Source organism: Pyrgilauda ruficollis, unplaced genomic scaffold (assembly GCF_017590135.1).
Source record: "Pyrgilauda ruficollis isolate IOZ18807 unplaced genomic scaffold, ASM1759013v1 scaffold190, whole genome shotgun sequence".
Classification (NCBI taxonomy): Eukaryota; Metazoa; Chordata; class Aves; order Passeriformes; family Passeridae; genus Pyrgilauda; species Pyrgilauda ruficollis.
Window position 1 is genome coordinate 82371 of NW_024518096.1, and position 22357 is coordinate 104727.

Below are 22357 nucleotides of genomic sequence, written 5' to 3' on the forward strand. Positions count from 1 at the left end.
GCTCAGGGGGGACCTTCTCACTCTCTACAACCGCCTGAAAGGGGCTGTAGCCAGGTGGGGTTGGCTTTTCCTCCCAGGCAACAAGTAACACCACAAGAGGATGTAGTCTTAACTGTGCCAGGGGAGGATTAAGCTGGACATTAGGAAGAAATTCTTCACAGAAAGGGTAATTGGGCATTGGAAAAGGTTTCCGAGTGAGGTGGTGGAGTCACCATCCCAGGAGGTGGTAAGAAAAGACTGGATGTGGCAGTGAGTGCCATGGTCTAATTGATAAGGTGTTAGGTGGTAAGTTGGACTTGATGATCTCAGAGGTCTTTTTCAAACTAGCTGATTCTGTGAAATCTCAGTGAGCACATTATTTAGAAGAGAGTCCTTCTGAATGTATGGTTACTTATTCCTAATGTAAATAATAACCAATGTTTGGAAGCTCAAGACTAGTGGGAAACAAGTAGTAAAACCATTGGGGGTGGGGAGCTTGTTTGTTTGTTTTTTGTCATGATCGTTAATCAGGAAACAATTTCATGTGGAACGTTTTGAGGATATTTTAATAGTTGATTCCTTTGAGTTAAGCCTCAATTGCTCTTCAGAAATGTGCTCTCAATATGAAGTAAACATCTTGAATTTGTTGCACAAATTTAGTAGGTGTGAGCTTTCATCACTGTCTCAAAAGAGGCCAGAATGTGATCCCAAAGATCCCTTTTCATCCCAAACTATGAAGATAAATGTAACACCAGTATAAACTCTTTCTGCAATAACTGGTATTAAAAAGCCGATGTGGGCTACTAATTACTGCTGGTTATACCAACATGCCTATCTGGCTTTGCCCTAATTTGCATCGTGTTTTTTCCATAAGATGAAGTGACAAGCCACTAAAAACTTTAGTAAGGAGTACTTTACACTGCTTTTCATCTCAAGAGGCTTTGTGCTGTACCAGCAATGGTATAACCACCACTTGGTGAAGCACATTCTTCTTTGGATGGGATATCATAGGTTTTAGCTAAACCTATAACATGACTGACCTTTCAGAGTAGAAAGTCAAATGGGATAGTGTGCCAAATTGTTTACAATTTGTGTAATGCTTTGTTCCTGGTAGGGGCTACCAGATTTACCATTTGTATGTGCTTTTGTTGTGCAGGTAATCACAACTGGTGCTTTTTCCTGTCAAGTAGGTCAAAGGGATTTTGTCTTCCATTAGAATTCTGTGGATTCCTCTCCAGGCACCTTCTGGGTTTTGCTCCATAGGTGTTTTCCTAACGTCTTAAGACTTGTGGAGAGTCTTAAGAGCTTGGTGCTTTAAGTTGTAGCATTGCAGAGGATGATGCTTTATTAAGGAGGTTTCACTGCTAATGGAAGGTTTTGTCTGCAGGACCTACTTGCTTTGGTGTTGCTACAGAATGGCCGCAAAACGTCCTTCATGGAATTTCTGTATTACATTCACAGTTTGATCCTTCAGGCGCAAAACGCTATTGCACGTCTCCTTGTAGGACCAGAGGAATTACTCAAATTAGGCAAGTCACCATCCTGTGACAGCTGTTTTTTAAATAAATGGTTTATGAATCCTGTTTGATCTCTTTTTTTGCCAAGTCAGGGACATTGGTAAGGGTTTTTCAGTTAATTTCTTAGGAAAGTAAGTTACAAAATGTACATTTTGATCCTTATGATGATTGTGCTTCTTTGATGGGGCTTTGAGCAGCTTGCTTTAGTGAAGGGTGTCCTTGCCCATTGCAGGGGAGTTGGAACTTCATGATCTTTTAGGACTCCCTAACCCAAACTATTCTTTGAATAGCTCTATCTGTATCAGTGTAAAAAAAACAGGTAAATGAAAGTTAACAAGCCTGATCTGTATGTTGCAATTTGATTTACTAAAGAAGACTCTCCACAGACTTGGTATATCTGGTTTAAATGGAATGTTTCTGGTTTGAGTTGGGCTTCTTTTTTTAAAACAAAGGGCAGTTTTTGAGGATATAATGCCTTGATTTCCATGTTAAATACTGGGTGCTTTTTGTTTTTTGCTTCCTGTGTTTGATTATTGCATTGTCCATAATTGCAATGAGATACATTGACATCTTTTTAGATATGTAAATCCTGATAGAATCAAGTTCTTAATATTATTTTGTTAATTCTAGTTGGAGAGCATTTTTATGTTCACTGTGACACAATTTGTATAACTTTAGCCCAGTTCTCTTATCAAAACAAATTCAGTGTATCAGCATTACTTTGGAACTTAGTTGGCAAGATGGTTAACTGCCATGAGGTCTCAGCAGGGCTAATGAATCAACCTAATTTGAATTCCATAATGAAAGTGTTGCGAAGTGTAGCAAAGATCACTGTCCTTTAATAATAACTGTTGTTAATCAATATCCCAGATTGTCTGATGGTTCTCATAAATGTAATCTAGAGTTTTTCCGAGTTGTTTCAAGATGAGTGCCTCTCACTCCCATGGTGCCTTTTGGTCTTCTTTCTTTTCTTATCAGCCTGTACAGACAGGATCTCATTGCTTCCATTTAGGATTGCCATAGGCCACAGTCAGCTCAGCTAAAGCAGCTGGCTGGGCTCTGATCATTTGCTGTGTATTGTATTTGTTGCTGTTTTGTGCTTCACTCCTTTTGCGTTTCTCACCATGCTGCATTAACATGAGTGCTTCTGCAACTGCCTTGATATGTTGACCCATTCCTTGGCTTCCTGCCATACTACATGAAATTCAAATTCTTCACTTGCCCCTGCAAGAATCAATATGGTAACATCATTAAGCACTTTTACCCTTTCCTGATTGTACCTCCTCTTTTGTTTTGCTATTCCATTACAATTTGTATATACTACTTGCTTTACTTTAACTTGTCTTTGCATCTTTTGTCTGCTCTGAATATCAGAGAAGACAAAAGATGCAAAGATGCATGTACTAGGAATAACTTCTGCTTGCTTAGCCTTTCTCTTCTCTCCTGTTGTTAAGTTCTTGTTCCCTGTTAATAGCTGGGGTTGCCAGTCTGAGACCAAGGCAGGAGGAAATGATGTCAGTGCAAGGAATAGTCACTAAATCAGTGTAAAGCAAAATTTCAATGAGCTTCTGTCTCTGCTTAAAGCCTCAGGGCACTGTTGTAGAGGATAATTTAACCATTTTTTAATACTAACAACTGAAGAGTTTTCTGAAGAGGCTTTTAGGAAGCTTGCAACTCCTCTGTAATTGGCTCATAAACTGGCTTAACTACTAATGGATTAATTCCTTGTCCTGTGAGAACAGGATGGCTGACACCCACTCTTTAGTCTGCTCTCTTTAGTACAGAGTACAGATGGTACTCTGTAAATGTGTGCTTTTAAAAGTCTTTTTAGAGTGGGTATTGGAAAACAAATGGGATGGCTTGAGCTGTAGTATGGAGGACAGTTCCCATATTAATAGCAGAAAAAAAAGACTGTTTTTAAACTTCTAAGAAATGTAGATGTTTAATGACATGAGAAATTTGCAGTTCATTTGAAGTAATACTGGTTTTAGGGATGCATGTGTGTTGACAATATTTCTTCCTTCTAGTTAATGAAATAGGGTTTTTTGCATTAGATGTAGTTTTATTGTAATATCTGTAATAGGATTTGGTAGAATGGGGAAGTAGGGGCTGTGCTCATTAGCTTTCATTTGCTTTCTATATGTTTTTTGTTGGCTTTGTATGATATTTGTCCCTGTTTTGCTCTAAAATATCTTCAGTAAAATACCTGGGAAATAAATTTTTGCTTGAACTAAGACACTAGCAGTTAATTCCTTTCCCTTTGCTCTCTCAGAAGGAATCACCGTTGCCAGTCTTGTGTTAGCAAGAGTTGTGTGTGTGAGACAGAAATTTTGTGCATACAGAGCTTTCCAGTTAAGACCAAAAGTTAATCTGCATGCTAACATGAAGCTGCAAAAATTGTTGTAGGTCAGCTTGGGAAGGAATCTGTTCAGGGTGACATGGGTTTAAGAAAATGTTTAGATTTGTTGGACTATGACGATTTTCAACTGAACTGGAAATGGGGAAGAAAAAGTAGTGCTTACATGGGGTCGCAGTTGTAATCTCAGTTTCAAGGTTTCTATTGTGCTTTTGTTGTCGAGGCTTTGGGGAGTATTCTGAAGGGGGAAAAAACAAAATAGTTGCCTGCACAGCCTAGTCCTCTGATATTTAAGGTTGATCAAAATGGGAGTAGTTTTGAGTGTATCAGTATATTTTGTATATAAATGTTTCAGAGTCAATGCCTTAAATACTGTAAAAGTCTTTATTCTAAGGGAATACACATTGAGTAAATAGCTGGTCCAGGTCAAGTGCCATTTGTTTGAATGGGGCAGGATTTCATTTAGTGCCACAGACCTTTGTGGCAGAATGAGTTGCCACATGAAGGCGAAAGTAGCTCCAGTTAACTGTTAATCCTCTCAAATGTTAAGGAGATGGCAAGTGTTTATTTTTGCTTTATAAGACAGAACTTGTTTGTTCACCAAAATAAACTCAAAAGGAGGGAGGGTATTATCTAGATAAGATAGAGTACTGCTGGAGTTCCTCAAAGAGAATGGTTTTCCTGGAGGGGCGGGCGGTGAGAGTGGTGGGAGGCTACACTGGAGAGCAGCAGCGTGGATGAGGACTGGATAAAGACTCTTGTTTCAAGTTTGCTGCAGAGATTAAATAATGCAATGGGAAAATGTCTTGAAAAATCATGATGATCAAGCAAGTATTGATGTATTTTGTTCAATATGGCTTTATCTACTTGGACATTGTTCCATGCTTTCTTTTCCCTGTTTTTTTCTGTCATGGTGGAATGGCACTACACAGTGCTGTAACATTTTGTGTCTGTGCGGGACATAACTTGAAGGTGAACCAGGGCACATCATTGCAGGCAATTCCCAGGATGTGAGAACTGCTGTCAGAGGAAACTGGTCTATTCCCAGTAAAAAACAACATTCAGGTGAGAAGAATAGTAGGAAATCTTGTTTTGGTACAAATAGATCACTTCCAAAAGTCAAGGAGTACGGACTTTTGAAATAATCTTTTATTGGAGTTCACTTACTGGGAGTGGGCATGATTCTTTGGCTTCAGATGATCATCCAGAGGACAAGGACTTGATTCAAAATGTGTATTCCATATTCTTAGCCTCCTTATTCTTTGGAGACAGGGGCAAGTTAAAGTCAGAGTATGGATTGGTAAAGAAATTTTGAGAGGGTTGGGACATAATAATTGTAGTATTTTTGATGATGAAGGCAGAGTATAATTAAAAACCAGGATTGCATAAACTGTAAAAATTTTTGTCTTATCCAGAAGAAACTGGTCACTTCATTAGCCTCTTGACAAAAAAGGGTTGTGTGTGTATGTTAAACACTCAGTGGACATCCAGTAGATTACTTTGTGGAAGTGCAGGGGAAGTGCAAGGCTTGTCTGAAGGTGCACAAACAGATGTAGCATTTGGTTAGACTCAGCCCAGGATGCTGACTCTGAGTCTGTCTAGGACATGAAGAATGATGAGAGCAGTCATACAGTGACACACTCTCCTGGCCTCTGAAAATTTATGATTCAGGGAATTTCTGAGCTAGACGTGGCACCTTTCTGCTTGTTAGTGGTGAATGTCCTTTGTCTGAATTGCATTCAGGCAAAGCCCCTCTGAAACGTGATATATAACTTGTTTATTAAGGCTGTAATAAACAGCTTTAATAAAGGAGGCCTGGTTGCAGTGGAAGGTGTAAGTCAGTTCACTGGTCTGAGAGCAGCTGCTATGTGCCCACCCAGCTGTGAGGTTGGACAAGGTGCACATGGAAGTCCATCATGCAGCATTACAGCAAAGTTCCTCCTAAACCACTCAGAATGAGAAAACTCAGCTTGTGGTGAAAAGCTGCTCCAAAAGAAAAGAGCATTCAGGAATGAACTGAACATTGCAAGGAAGGGACACCACTTCTTTGCTGTTAGACTAGGCAAAAAGACTGCACTGATTTATTATGAAGTTAGAGTAATAGCCTTATTTAATGCTCCATGAGAAGCCCAGTCGCAAGGAGAGCCTATTTAGAGGTGTTCTGTTACCCCTGCAAGACAAAGTACTCGGGATAGTACATATGTGACAAGATGACCCTAGTGAGCAGAAAAGAAAAATTGGGAAGGGGAAAAAAAAAAAGAGTGAGAGATCTAGAGAGACTTAAGAAGCTAAGTCATATACCCAGCTCTGGGAAATGTACTTTACCAAACAAGTACTTAGCTTAAGCCGAAGATGCATTGTTTTGATGATAGTTCTGACAAATCTACCACAAGTTTGCTCTTAAGTTGGTACTTGCCTGGTCAGGCTTACCTCACAAAGTACTGAGTGTCCAAGTAATCATTAGATCACCAGAATAAGCAAGGAGGAAGTCTCTTGTCTTTAAAATGATGCAGAGCAGAACCTGAGTATAGCCAAAAAAATGTGCATATGAGATGGAATGAAGTCTCAAGATAAAGAAATGAAAGAGAGGTAGAGAAAGTGAAGGCTGGAAATAGAGGAATGGTAAGATAGATGAGCAAACTTGCTAAGTATCTATATTGATCTCAGAAACCAGGCAATTAAAATATATGGTACAGTGATAGAAGGCAATTGTATTGAAACAATGATGTATTTATTTTCTCTTGAGGAATCACAATGAGAAAATAGTCTGATTTGAGAAGGAGAATGACAATGGTATACTGGTCCCTATCCTAAGCTGAAAGTGGGGAAACAACTGTGCCTGACGCGGTAGACTGAAGGTGATTTATTCTGGAAAAACAGTAAATACCCATATGAGTTTTAAGGGCAGCTATGTCCCTTCTGGTTTCTTTTTTTTCTCTGTTTTTGCCTTGGTTGTCCATTCTGACACACAAAGAGGCTGATGACACATGTGCATCTTGAACTAATCACAAAGCCTGTAATTTCTAAACCATTTTTGGATTTCCAGGGCAGGAGCATGAAATGCCTGTGGGCTTGGATCATTCTGTTGTTGCTCACCTGTGTTAAGGCTGATTTTGAGTATGTTTGTGTAGGGGCTGTGTCCGAGATTACAGCCTACAGTGCTGAGTTGGCAACCCAGAGACAGAGGAAATGCCTGTACTGTCAGATATGAGCTACTTAGTCTTTGTTGAAAAATCTCTTTATTTTTTTTAAGACCTTCTACTCCTGCCACCCTTTCAGCTTCTGTAGACACAAGGGCACGCTTATGATATGTTTAGGTTTTGGAGGTTTTCTCTTACCCACTGGGAATTTTCCATAGCTTATTTACTCTTCTGAAGGTTTGGTCATGAACCACACTGAAAACTAAACTGCCTTGTTTCTTGAAACCTATTAATTTTATAAACCACAAGCAAAATAGAGTGAGGCAGCTGCATTGAGAGTTTTCTCATATGACCCAGCACTAACCTTAGTTCTGCCCATCCAGGCAAGCTGTGAGGATGGCTCACTGCCCCAGCTGGGCTCCAGACAGCTAATGGTGAGAAATTACCAGTTGGGTAGACAAGACTCTGGCAGCCACCAGACTTTTTTTTTCTCTGGGGTCTGATGAGTTGACTTGTAATTCTTGAATAATCTTGATTGTCAGGGTTTGGTTTTTTTTTTCTTTATTCTAGTATATGTAAGTTAAGTTAATTCTGCAGATGACCAGAGCAAGGGCATTTTATTTTTACTGGCTTTGTTCACTGCTTCCCCCTATACCCTTCTTTCCTAAGATCATACCTTTGTTACACATTTTTTTTTTCTTTTTCATTTAATCCAGATATGAACTGTCAGTCTAAATAACGTGATGGCCTTGTGGCATAATTGTGATTCCATTTTATTGTCTCTGAGAAGCTGACATTTTGTTCTAGCTCTTTCCTTGCTTCCCAAGTAAAGCCAGTGTTTTGGTACCAGGCTGGGAGAGAGGAGCATTAATTGACTTAGCAACTTTCCCATGACTGAAGAAAATGACTGTAACAAAAGCAGCCCTAACGTTGCAATATTCTGTAGCTAAGGAGAGTGTTCTAGCATGACTCAAACAGACCTGTGCATTGTTGAATTTTATTGTTTCTCCTCATAATGCTTGATAAGAAACAAGAACCAGAATGAATGTCTCTCCAAACACAGCCTTCCTTCCTCAGAAGCTTACGTCTTCAGTCTTTTGCCTGATTTCTTCAACTTTCTTAAACAATAACTGCTTTTAAATTACCTGAAATGCTTGTGATGCAGTCTGTTGGTGTCTGTTTCCTGTTTTCCCACATTTTGTTTCTTTCAAGGTTGTTTTTGCTTTTTTTATTCAAGAAGCATACAAAGAAGCATCTTATTCTTAAGTCATCGTGACTGCACAAGAACATCTGTGTATTTTGTTTTATTCTTTTTTTCCTTTTGTCTTTGCTTTTTCCCCAGAGAACAGAACAACTACCCTACTGTGTTAAGTGCCCCTCTAGTCTAGCCTAGTACTGATGCTCTCTGGTGAGTGATACTTCAAGTGGTGTGATTGCTCCAGTGTTGCACCCTTCCTGATCACAAAATGAGATTTCCTGAGCTCAAGGAGGCTTCTGGACCATTAAGCTTTAATAGCTGCCTACAAACCTATACTCCATGAGTTTCTGTAGTGCTGATTTTAATCCATGTATTCTATCAGCCTCCACGACACCACATGGCAATAAGTTTTGCAGTTTCATTGTGTAGAAAAAGTACTTCCTTTTGTTTATTTTTAAACCTCATGTCTGGTAATTTTATTATGTGCCCCATAATTCTTATTTTGTGAGGAAATGTTCTTCACACCAATCATGATTTTGTAAGCTGTTTGTGGATGGATAACTTCTGTTTTCTGAGCTGGAGAGTACAGCCCTCTGAGAGCTATAAGTGGTTAGAAGCCATCTGTTGTTCTTCTCCATGTGTTCTGGAGAGCACACACAATTCAAATTATAGGTGCCCAGTGGTGTACACTGCTGTGTTCTGTCCATCCAGCTGGTGATACTGCTTGCCTTTTTAACCATTGCTGATGAGGGATGTGATAACACAGGGCTACCCACAAGAAAACCCTTCGATTCTTCTATGTGGCAATATTACAATAGATCCTGTCATTGTACATGTGTACAGTTAGGATACACATATTTTTTGTTTGGATGAGTTCACACTTTTCATCATTCAAATTCATCTGTGATTTTTTTTATTTTCTGTTTTGTTTGTGTAGTGATTTGCAAACTCTGTATGTCCTCAAGTGTAGATTATGCTCTCTCTAGGATCACTTTCTATTTTCTGCAAACTCTGGAAAGAGCTGCTTTTACTAAAACAGGAGTCATAGTCTCTCTGGCCACATGCTCTGACTGTTTAAATATCACATAGCTCTTCTCTTATGGATGGGAGCTCTCTTGGAATCCATTCATCAGCAGCAGAAAATTGGCTGACTGCTATAAAGCCATTGAGTTACTATTTAATTTTAAGGAACTTCCAGACTACTTTAAGGAAGCACTGGAACCCAGGAGTTTGGTTTGACATTGGCACTTGGTGTACAGTTGTTCTGTTAGATAGGAATGTGTTCAAGCCACATCTGCCATCCTAAAATAATTACCAGTAGTCCTGCTCTAGCTCACTGGCCAAGTGTTTCTGCTGTGAATGTCTTTACACACTTTACTAATGTAAAGACCACTGTAAGGAAAGTGGTCTGTCCTTAACTTGTAAGAAAATCAAGCTGCACCTGCCTCTCCAGAAAAACTTTCTGCTGGAACTTACTGGTTTTCTCCTGCACTGACAGATACTCTGTCAGAAGGCTACAGTGTAAAGTTCCCCATAATGTTATTTCTGTTCACATCCTCCCCTTTTAAATGTAAAAAGTGGCATCTCCCTTACAATTCTGAGTATTTGCATTATTATATGTGCAAAAAAAAAAGCTTATTCTACACTTTCTCTGTAAGGTAAGCTAGGTGAATTTGGAGTAGGATTTGATTGCTTGAAAACAATCATCTGGTCTATTTATGAGGCCTCTGAGAGATGTGGAGCTGTCGAATTTACATGTTTCATGGGTACCTCCTGCCTCTGTGGAGCAGCATCAAGGGATAGTGGAAGAAACTAAGTCATCTTAAATGGCACTGTATGCATTGCATTGAGGCAGCCAAGTCACGTGTTTTGTGTGTTGCCTGATGCTGAGGGTTCCTGAAGCTTACACCATGGATTTCCAGCTGGTGCTGGGATAGAATTTGTGGCTTGAATTTCACTGTTTGTGTTGTAGCACTCTGTAATATCAGATATGTGCTTAAACTAGGTGGCTTCAGTGGCTTCTAGATTCTGTCTCTGTGGATGGTAAACTTGTAGTGAAATAATAGAAGTCCAGAAATAAAAGCAGCACATGGCCTGTGCAATCCAAGCTTCTCCCAGCTCTCTCTGTTGTTTTGATCTGTGATTCCACTTGCATATCCAGAACACAGAACATGCTTTTGTACTAGTGTGAGTGAATTAGCACTGAGTCGACCGGGTTAGGGCTGTGCAACTGAGAAGCTTGTGAGTTGGTGCATTACTGGGGGCTGTCTGTATTGAAAGATAGCTACCTATCCTTCATTCTGAGGTTCCATGGGTAGGACAATTCAGCTAGCAACGTATTGTATCATTTCAGCTACCAGTGTGTGCCCCTTAGTGTGGTGCTCAGTCGTCTTCTACTTGTAGAGCTGTGTGAACCTATCTAGATTGTACCTTCTCTGGTACAAAAATTATTCCTGTATTGATGCAGAATATTACTTCTTTTCTCCCTTTAAGGAGGGTAAGTAATAATAGGCCTGTAGTTAAACTGTATTTAAAGTCAACACTATATGTAAACAATTAACGTGCCTTGTGGATGAAATTGTGGAGCACTATCTATTTTTCTCTGTTGCTCATCCTTATATTCTTTTGCATTGAAATTCCCATTACTGAAAACAGTAAAATGGCTATTACTTTGCATGTGATGTTACAGCACCCAGAATTTTGCATGACACTTCACATTGCAGTGATAGTACTACTCACTTGCCCAGAGAGCTTCGTGGTTTGTCTTTGCTGAAACTTTCCAGTTAAAATTGTGCAAATACATCAGCCCAGGAGGTTACCTGTTGGAAGCAGAAGTTGTTGCTGGAGGGAGAGTTCTGGAAACTGGCTTGTCTGTCTCTGTTTCCAGCTGCTGCTGCATTCCTCAGTAGGTTTTAACTTCTGAAACATGCAGCATTTTTTCAGTTTTTGGGGGTAATTGTGTTGGGTTTTTTCTTCTTTTTTTCTTCCCCAAAGAGATGTTGAAATGAGAGTGCAAAAGTGCAGCTTTCCCACCATTGTGTGCAGCAAACCCCAATTTGTTCCATTTTTTCCCTCCAATGTCTCTTACTACTTGAGTGCAGAGCTGCTGATCATGGAGAAGGATGGCTGTGTCATATGACCTGGTCTGTAATTAACACAACTTTATAAATAAGCCTATGCCAATTTTTGCAAAAGCACTGAGGTCTTCATGAATGTTATTCTGAGAAATTACTTAACTGCTTCTGGGATCTGTCTGTGTGGTGTTTTTCTTACATTTCTCTTACAGAATAAATTCTGGTTATGTGTTTTGGTGAATAAGTTGTCACAGAATTTTGAAGTGCTGACAGCTCCCATCTTGACAGCAGACTCCTACTTCATGAACCTTAAATTGCTGTGCTTGCATAATAAGAATCCTTTGAGTTAAGGTTTCTCAATAATTTAACAGTATTTTGGACCCTTATTAAAATTAGTATTTAAGAACAAAATGTGTTGTCAAGTTCAAATATAAATTAAATGTTTCTGCGTAGTGACATTTCAATTCCCTAGTGTAAATTATTGTGAAAAAAACCCTATGAAAATGCTTCACTTTTATTTTCACTCAAACCTCTTTTGATTTAATTAAATTATTTGTCTTCATTTTCTTCTTTTCTAGAGTTTTGGAGTGCCAAGGGCTGCCCATTGTGAACGGGCAATGTGATCCCTACGCCACCGTTACCTTAGCAGGACCCTCCAGGCAAGTATTTCACATTCAAGGGCTTCCATTTTATAAGGATGGTTTCTGTTTCCTTTGTCTATTAGAAATTCACTTTCTCCTATGGACAGCTGGGAGTATTTAGACACTGCTAGAATGTGTTAAATGTTGGGGTGGGTGTGTGCATGAGCTACTGAATTATGCTAGAGTAAGTAATTTGAGACTTGTTTCGGTTTTGATTTATGTAAAGATCTGAATAATTTGAATATCTCAGAGTCTATAATATGTGGTTAGTCTTAATTTATGCATCTTCTCACCTCACAGTTGGAGGCCAGTTTTTGAGCAAATTCATTGCCTAATTTTGGGCAGGGTGGAAGAGAAATGTGAATATATCAACATCTTGCCGAGTATGCATGTTTGCGTGTGAATATTTAGTGTCTTCACTTTCAAGGTGTGACAAATTAATATGTATGTCAAAAACCCTCAATGGCTCAGTCCTGTAATTTGATATATGCAGACATAATATCATGGATAAAATTTGGAATGCGGTTTTAGTGATGAGATTCTGCATGATACTCTTCAGTTTAAATTTGGGATTCAATTTCCCCATCTGTTACAAAAATTTCCTGTGCTGTTGGATGTCACTGGTTTTTTTCTGCTTATCTAGTCATCTTTTATGTCTGTGTCATTTTAGAAACAAAATAGCTCTGCTGTAACCTCAAAGAATCAGATTTGGTAGCATGGGTTATTAATGATGTTTTACAACAATTTATTGAAAATACTATAAATAAGAAGCATTCTTGACAAATATTCACCTTGCATGCAGAGGAGTCTTTGAGCCTGTCTGTATTCTGCATCTTTGTCTAGGTGTGTTGTGCCTTATCTCCGTTAATGGACTTGTATATTTGACTTGTACACTTCATTTTAAGCCTGTAACTTGTTTCAAATGACTGGCTGGGTGACTGTTATTGAAACTGTAAGGAGACTGATTGACTAACTCTTGAATGTCCAAATTCACCTTTGTCTGCTTCCCCCAGTCTGGATAATGTATGACTTTTGATAATGTACTTCCTTCAGAATAAGGAGCATAGCCTTATCCTATTCCTGTCTGGGTTTTGGTAGGGGGAGAAGGCTTGTTTCCTATCTCCAACAAGCAGCATGCAGCTTATTCCCATTCACTGCTTTGTAATTGCTCAATAATTGTGCTCCCTTAATTGCCTCCCGTTCTACATCCTGCTTCCCAGTCCCCTCCCAGATGGGTTTATCAGTAAAGAGGCTGATTGGCAAGTGTGACTGATGAGATGGGGTTGGCAATCTGTCCTGAGTCCTGGAGGAGATTAGTGTCTCTTATCTCTCAGCTTCTCCTAGGAATAGTGGGATATTCTTAATCTGTACATCATTCTCCTCTCTGGATTTTCCAGTGCCTCTCATTTTAGAGTAGGAAAGCTGCTTTATTCAGCCGCAATTATGCAATGACAAGCATGAAAATTTCAACAAACATGCTGCTGTTTATTATGTGATTTGTACTTAGAGTCATCAGACTTCCCGACAGAAACTCTTTCTGTGCCTCTATTATAGATGGAAAAATATTGTATACTGTTGGACAGGCCCATTAAACTCACATGGGAAGTGTGGAGCAGCACTGGGAATTAGACCAAGCTTCCCTTGACCTCTGTGAAATAAACAGAGTTGTCCAGTGAATATAAGCAGTTACAAGCTATCTAAGCAGCTTTGGTGCATGAGAAATGAACGATAGATTCTGGGATGAAATGATTAGTAGGTCAGTTTTCCACATGGCTGATGTGCCTCTCCATCTGCATCTGTTTTATCTATGCCTGCAGAGCTGTAGGGTAAGATTGGTGACACAGGATAGCACACAGCTTTTCTCTTGTAGGTAGTGAGAACAAATCAGGCATAGGTTCATAGCATTTGGAAGCCATCAAACAGCTGTTGGCTGGCCTGTGAGAAATGCATTGGCAGGCTTGAGCCCAGCAGTCAATGTCTGTTTTCTCAAAGGCAGGCACAGGCGGATGGCATGGCCCATAGGGGATGAATGGGCAGTGCACAGCTTGGCCAGGCCTGCTGAGTGGTTGGGAGGAGGTCTGCCACGTCTTACACCTACAGGACAATAAAAGAGAGACTTCTGCTCAGCACTGGTCATAATAATTCACCACTGTATTAACTAAGTGCTGCTGATGCTGCAGGGAAAGGGATGCTCATACAGCAATAAAAATATTCTGACTGAAGGAACCATTCTGAGTTTTTTGATTGTCACTGAAAAGCAGTGACTGATTTTTCAGACCAGAATTATAAAATATCACTCACAGAAATAGCTATGTTAGGCTTTGTCTCCTGTGTTTTTAGAGTATGAGGAATTTTTGAGTCACATCAAGACTGAGACATCCTCCAAATGTTGCTGCTCAGAGCCCCATTCTTGCCAGTTTTTACAGATAAAAGATTCTATGTCAAGCAAGTGGTAGAGTAAGGGTTCAGGGAGTTGTGTTTAAAATAGGATAACAAAATGTGATTACCACCACTTTAGAGAAATAGGAATGCATTGAATCTCTCTTCGGTGTGTGCAAGTGTCTGTGCCTTGCTGTGCTGGAGCCGCATGACATTCCAGTTTTATGAGATAAATCAAGTGGCTGGCTATTTCCTCGTCAGTGGCTCTGTTCTAGGATCACACTTCTACTAATGTTGTTTCTTACCCTTTTTTTTGTTTGTTTCCTTAATTCAGATCAGAAGCCAAAAAGACTAAAGTTAAAAAGAAGACCAACAATCCACATTTTGATGAAGTGTTTTATTTTGAGGTTGGTATTTCAAAGGAGCGGGTGATAAGCTGAAATACTATACTGTGGATAGTTGGCACGGCATCCTGCTGCGTGTTGTGCCAGCTGTCATCTTTGAAGACTGTTTCAAAGCATGGTGTGGGGGAAAGAAGTACCCGGGCTCAGACTGGCTGTCTGCTGAAGGAGCAGTATCCTGCTTTCACCTCTGCTGCTCTGTAGGAAAAGCTTCAAGTTGGGCACTTCTGAGCAACAGGCTTTACATTTAATCGCAACTCACCCCACAAGAGTTTTGAAAAAAAGCACATTTAAAAATTAGTTCAAAAAACCTGAACAAACCACACACTCAGAGAAATGACATTTTTTTCTTAGTCTGTGTTTTTATAGCTGCTCCACCCTGTCTTTCCCAGTCACTGGGAGGAAGGTTATCTCCTTAGGAATACTGAAAACTGTAGAGGAAAAATACACTTAAACTGGTTGTTCTGGCTGTCTACCAGTCTGCTGCAATACTAGTGCCTTTTCTCCAAGTGGGTAAAACCTCTATAGCTTTATTTAATACAGAGCATTTTCAACAGGTCCAGTTAAGATAAAGTATAACTTCTATGAAAGTCCTCATTTTGGTTCTTTCTGGCAAGAGTAGCTCTAATTGTGGTGTGTCCATACATTCATGTGCATGTGTTTATAATTTAGATCTCTCTTGAAACTTTTCATTTTGTCTTCTAAAGTATGTGTATCATTCTCTTTTTCTCTTGGATATCATAGTCCTGGTCTGTGCTTGACTGTTCTATTTCAGTAGACGCCTCAAGAAAGTATCTGTAATTATGAAGTTGATGAAAAAAAGCTAGAGTAGCACAATGCAGTTGGCATGGATTGAAAAGTCCTTTCTGCTCATATGGCTTGCATCTTTCAGGTCACATTTGCATTAGAAATTGTTGCTGGCATAGGGATGGCACCTAGGGATGTGGTTTCTCATATCAGTTCTGGGCCACAGCCACATCAGGAAGGGAAGCTGGGGAGAGAGGAGCCATACAAGTGCTGTTGCACTGTGCAGATCTGAAGTGTACATGTCATTGTTGACATTGCTGTCTTCCCTCTCCTGCAAACCACCATCTTTGCCTAGAAGCCAGTAGTTGTACTGACCAATCTACCGTCTGTCATAACAGCAGATACATGCTGTTGTTGATGTAATGTGTAAAGGAACAGACTTAGCAAGTTCCTGATTGGTAGGAGGACTTTCTGTAGTGTCTGAGGGGCTGGAAGCCATGAGGGTAGGCCAGGATAGCTTTCTAAGGTGATCTTTGCTAACCCAGCACATCTCATCCTAGGATATAGCTGCCCTGCTTGCAATGAGCTTTTGTGCCTGGTTCCTGGCTCCATGAGACTCTGTGGAGTTGCTGCATAGTCACAGTTAGAGGGGCAGAGGTTCTGTGAGACAAGTGTTGAAACTGCACTGAGGTGTCTGTGTGTTTACCCGGGATTTCAGTCCCTCACCTGGCCCAGAACTGTGGTCTTTGGCAGTGATACGAGAGTGATGCTATATGTAAGTAAACTAAGACGGGCTTCCTTATTTTAACATAGGCAGTTCTAGAGGAGCCTGTCAGTGGGAACTTTTTCATGAGAATGTAGTCCAGGAATTCACACTGTAAGCCACAAAAACTTCACCTGATTCCTCATCCTTCTGTGTGCTGCAGAAACAGTGGATGTTTGGTATTTAAACACTGAACTTGGCAGGTGGTGCCGTACTGGGAGAGGAAGGAGAGAAACTGAGCATATTCCAGCTGGAGTTGAGAGAGAGGGGGCTGGGGGCTTGCTTAGCTTGCCTTTGTTTGAGAGCTGGGTTGTGTGCAAGTACCAGCAAAAGTAAAACCTGAACTCAAGCCCATGCCCCAGTTGTTCTGCTAACTCAGAGCAAAATTAATTCTGTGCTGGTAAGAGCAGAGCTTGGGAAATGACTGAATCCGCCAGAGCTGTGAAATATAAACATACCTCTGCAGACAGAGCTATCATAGATTTATGTCATTTTGAGAGTAGTTAGTACAAATCAGGCTAAACGTCTTCAAGGAACAAGGTTCAGTAGAACTGCTCTGACTGGGAAATACATTCACTAATGAGACATGGGCAGACCTGTGGCTGGTGCATGCAAAGGAAGTGCTCCAATTCCTGTGGAGCTGAGAGATTCATGCTGTTGACAGCGGTGTCACTTTCTGCTTCTGAACAGCTTCATCAGCTTTTCTGCAGCCTGCTAGCACAGTGATTGTCCAAGCCTCCAAGGAAGAAGCTGATCTGTAAAAGACAGTGAATGGGTGCTTTCCTTTCTACAACCAAAAAGTTACACAGATTTAATTTTCTAAATGAAAGATAGCTTATTGTTGGTTTGGGAAATAGAAAGGCTTATTTGAGGGGTGTGGTGAGTGAAACTTGCACCTGATAGTTAGGAGCCCTTTTCATCTCTGCTTCAGCTGCAGTGTGGTGTGGAGCTGTGTGTGCAGCTACAGGAAAATGGTCCTCTTACAGGAATTCAAGAGGGAAGTGCTGGGGACCTGTTTGTAAACTTGCATGTGCTGAAAAAAACCTGAGCAGCTGATAAATGGCTTTCCCAGATGAAAGGGACAGCACAGCAGAGTTATGCCCCCTTTATTGTGCAGTGTTAGGGGTCAGCTACTTTAGCACCATGGACTGGGGGGTTCCTCATCTCCAGTTCCATACAGCTATCCCTTTTGGAATACCACTCTTGAGCAGTGCACACTAAGTAGTCATGTGGGTGAACAGAGAGATGTCATACATGCAGATTCCAGCAGGACTTCTGAGAAAGTGTTCACTTAGAAGGGACGTGCAGTAAATTACACCTATGCTACAGCTTTTTGTGATAACTCCTGTGTTACAGATAGAAGGAGACTTAAAAGTTTGTTCCGTTATTAAAAATTGCACCATAAGCCTCGCAGTGGTAGTAGAACCTGTCATTTGCAGGCCTGTAGGATACTTTGCAGAAACAGTGAAGTGTTTGCAAGGCTAGGGTGAGGAAACTTGTGTTTAACTGCTGAAGTTGTAGACTGTATTTAAATCCACTGTGCTCTTGGGCTTACCAGGTGCATTTGATTCCATTAGTCTGGAGCATTTGGTCTCCAGTGCTGCTGGCAGTATCTTCTTGTTCTTGTGTATCACTTTGAAAATGTAGCCTGCCTCACACATACACATATAAAAAGGCTCTGAGTGTCCTCTGCCAAAGATTGTTTTCTGGTTCCTCTCCACTTAGGCAACTGTATCATTGCCTCCCTCAGTTGCCATTTGAGTCTCATGTACAGTACAAAACCAAATAGTCAAGTTTACAATAAAAGCCAGTTTTTGTGGGTGGGGAGTATTAAGCCACAAGCATATTCAAACATACAATAAAGTTCAGCTTCTTGCAAGCAAGAGCTGAACCGACACATCATCATACACTCTTGCATTTGATCAGTTCCTGCTGTGGTTTCAGCTGGGTGGGGTAGCCTTTTTCTTAGGTTTCTGACGCACTATGCAAAAATACACCCACCAAAGTGTTCTTACAGTCATGGTAGAAAATAAATTTTAAGACATGTTTGTACAAAAACTTTCTATGCTAATGCTCTATACTTTTTTCCTTTTTTTCTTTTCCTGTGCTTTCCAGTTAATCAGTCTTGCAAATATGGTTGGTGAACTGTGCAGCTGCTTCTATATTCTGATATGCATAACACAGGCTAGGGTCTCTTGGTCTGCTTGGTATTTGTTGTATGGGCAAGTTAAATTAACTTCGAGGATCAGGACAGGAAGAACTTCCTAATTTTAATTGGATACACTGCAAAATGTTTTTAAGGGTGGTTGTGGTTCCTCCCCCGTGCTCTGCAAAGTGCCTCAGGGCATCTGTTGTACAGCTGTATTTAAAACAAAGGTTAATTGCCCTTTTCTTTCCCTGGATGGATTATGAAAGTGGTACTCCTTTCAGTGGTATCTCTCTGTTGTCAATGTAAACTTAAAAGTGCTGTAGTAATATTAAAGATGGTCTTTCTCTGTAAAAAAAGTATGGACTATCTGCTTACTCTTGGAAATGATTGTGTAACCACCACTTTGTAGTCAGTAATCTGTTTAGTCAACATGTTTATTTACTTGCATGAATGTTTTCAGTATCAGGACTGAAGTCACTGCTGGTAGTAAAATACTGTGCTCTTCCAAAGCTTTGTGAAAGTTATCAGAATGTTTTTGTATCAGATCAAGCTGCTAAAAGTTTCCTCCTTTTTATTAGGTTACAAGACCCAGTAGCTACAACAAGAAATCCCATTTTGACATTGAAGATGTAGATGAAGTGGACAAAATGGAGATTAGGTAATAAAAAATACATTATTACCACAATATTGTCTTCCAGAGTTGTGTAACTTTGTCGTAGACTCTGTTTACAAAGTGGCAAGCATGGTTTTTCTGTTGATATATCAAGATGAGTTTTTGTCACTGTATCTGTATGTTTATTTACTTCTGCTGTCCTGTAGATTCTATCTTGAATATGTGTGTTGGTTCTGATGCAGGAACTGATATGCAGATGTCATTAAGCACAGCCTTTTGTGTCTAGGCTCTCCTTTCCTCCTTCCCTCAGTTTCCCAGGACAGCCCAGAGGCTCTGTGATACTCTAAGTTGCAGAGTATATTTTCTTTTATCAATCAATTTTAGCAACCTGTATAAGGTCCTTCTTCCCTGGAAGGACATTCTTGAACTCAAAAGAGTTTTTCTGGGCCAGAGACAGTTTCTCATCTCTTTTGCTTTCCAACTTTAACCCTTTATTGCAATATTTGATGTGATAAAAATGAACTCAGTTGCACAGGAAAAAAGCAATTCTGATTTCAAAGCCAAACAATCCCACCCTGTGCCACCCTCTTAGTACTATTCTAAAACCTGCTGAGGCCAGTCAACATTGTCTGTGGGGACTGGTGAGTATAAAGAGGGGTGAGAAGACAATAGAAGGGGCAAAACTTGAAAGTATCACATGCATCTTACCATCAGATACTATTGGAACTTGGAGGCTTGGGCCATCTGGTGATCTGTATGCACAGTAAATGAATACTGCTATTTCTGCATTAGGTGATGAGAAATTCCCCTCTCCTTTATGTTAGTATTTGGAGGGAAGAATAGTAGCACTGCCTCCCTCCCCATATGTTCTCACTAGAGAGGCAGTGAAGTGTCTCCCAGAAAGGTCCATAGTTCCTTCAGAATCACAGCTGGCTATAAGGAAAGGAGGGGAGACCAGGAAAGGGGAACAATACTTGCTCCCAGCAAGCAAAACACATCTGTGTTCATGAATGGGTCGAGGGCTGTTCTGATGTGACAGCTGCTGGTTCACGTAGCCTGTCAATGCAGTGTCACAGCACTAGAGGAGCATTAATAGATTTGTGTTTGCCATGGCTCTGAGGCAGGAAAGGGAAGCTACTCATATGTGAGAGAGAACATTTGCGTCAGGCAGTGCAAGGGTAGCTGGTTTAGGGGCAACCCACAGCTGGCTCATGGGAGCAAAAGCAAAGGCCCAGGTGCAGAGCTGAGCTGCTTTGGTGGTGTCAGTGTTGCAGCACAGCAGGTGACCTAGCACTAGACTGTATTTCTGCAAAGCTATGCACTCTGTAGGCTGATATGAAGTAACATGCCCCATATTCCATGGGATTTATGTGATGAACTGGGCAACTACACCATGTCTCAGAAGGCCCAGTATATATCTAGTCTTTATAACCATGATGCCCACCCATGCACTGATTTTAAGTCAAAGCTAGGATTCTCTGATAGATTTTTTGATAGTTTTGAAGGAGATGCTAGACATTGGTGTACAGCGGTTACATATTGCTTAACATTTCAATTATTCTTATTTTATACTGCTGGACTAAATGAAATTATACAGTTGTTTACTTGCTAAGTATATTTTCTGGGCAAATGGCTCGTCTGCAGCAATAAAGTATATGGAGCTGAGCTTCAGAAAAGTCTGTCATTCCTGAAAACCGATATAGCACAGTGTGGTACAGATGAGTAGTTTGAGAGGAAGCTTGCAAAATAGTTGTGAAAAGATTAAGCGCTTAAATAACAGGCAAAAGCAGATAAAGTGTCAGTCTTGGTTGGGCAAATTCTCCTTAGAGCTTTTGTCCCCTGTGGGACAGTGTGTTTTTGTTTCCATCTTGGGTTCCCCTTCCACCCCCGCTTACTTCCTCCACTCTGTTTAGTGAGAGTTAGATTGCCCCCAGGCCCTCTGGACAGATCATAAAATTTATGGGTTTGGGGATTTGTTTTCTTTTTCTCTCCTGAGAAAGATACAATTCCACAGGGTAAAGAGGAAACTTAGTCTCTCATGGTTTCTCTCTAAAGCTATGAAAAGTTTTCTCTTTTTGAGTGGGTGTAGGAAGTTGTAGGCAGGGCATATCAACACTTGGGGACCAGATGTTCTGGTGAATTCATTGTTTCTCCTCCCCCTCTCTCCTGTTTGTTTCTTTCTGTGTCTACAATCTGACCAGTTTCAGAATAACACTTGTCATAATTTTGCCTTCTAAAAATCTTGGGAAACAGTGATCTCTTAGACTCTGAGATCTGTGTATTAACATTTTTTATAAGTTCTGTTTATTCTTTGTACTCCAAGAGCACAAACCAGTAACTTCAGAATTTGCATACCTGCTTTGTTTACTATGTAGTGTGAGATCTACTTTGAATTTTTAGCTCCTCTTTGCACTGATTTTTTTCTGTAACTTTGGGGAAACCCTTTAGCTGTCTCTGTTTGAAAGTGATATTGCTAGTTGGCATCTTAAATGAGTTTGGATAAACTAGAAACCAGTAGCGTGTAAATACTTGGTAAATTGTACATTTGACTGTGTAAATAGGCTTAAAATAGGCTCCTCTCCTCCTGAAGCTGCTTTTTAGCTGTCTGAACTGGTTTGCAATATAGTAACCCATCAAATATGGAGAAAGGAGAGAGAAGGTCGAATTTTCAAAGAAGTTTTTTTCCTTTTGGAGAGTTCTTGCCCTGCAGAAATATTGTCCAAATCATCAGAGTCTAAAGAACTTTACCTAGCAGGCATGCAGTGTGAGCTAATGGTGAGTCTGGTGTATGACAGCTGATGCAGGAAACACTGTTGAGAGATACAAGGCTCAGAGGATTTAAAAGTAACAAATTCTGTGCTTGCATAAGATAGGATAAACCTTTAACAGAACTGTCAACTGTCTGTTCCTTGGCCAGTCTGCTGTGACTTGCTTGGCACCAGGAGGATTGTGTAAATACGTCCACAACTGGATGACTCTGCACCTTATCCAAGTTAAAGTTGCTCTTCTAAAAATTGTCATTAGTTGAAAACCTGTATTTTTTTCCATGTACTTTCTTTCCCCCCAAAAGTTTAAGGCACATTCAAGCTGTCACTTAGCTGCAAAATAACCAGCTGATCTTGTTTTTTATTTAAAAATAGCTCTTAGAGAAAACCTTACAATACATACAAAAACAAATACTCTGGAGTTTGAAACCCTTGCCTCAAGGTGGGTATGGTAGTGTTTGCCTACCTGCTGGGTTGGACACCAGTACTTCTGCTTTGAATCTCAGTGCAGTTGTTTTCCATCCAGATGCTGAAAAACATGTGAAAGGGACGAAAGGATCATCTACAGATAGATACCAGAACTTCCCAAATGTGAGGAACTGAGTGCCAAAATTTGTGTAAGCTTCAGCCAGTAA

General features: G+C 40.3%; 1 protein-coding gene across 4 annotated transcripts in view; it reads left to right on the top strand.

Moving 5' to 3' along the window:
- The window catches only part of RASA3 (RAS p21 protein activator 3), a 107490-nt gene that overhangs the window by 61949 nt on the left and 23184 nt on the right, over positions 1 to 22357 (top strand). For all 4 annotated transcript variants that reach the window (XM_041465733.1, XM_041465735.1, XM_041465734.1 and 1 more), the window contains exons 6-8: positions 11843 to 11923; positions 14619 to 14691; positions 18923 to 19002. In XM_041465733.1, the coding sequence (XP_041321667.1) occupies positions 11843 to 11923; positions 14619 to 14691; positions 18923 to 19002 (234 nt within the window). The remainder of the gene's footprint in view (positions 1 to 11842; positions 11924 to 14618; positions 14692 to 18922; positions 19003 to 22357) is intronic.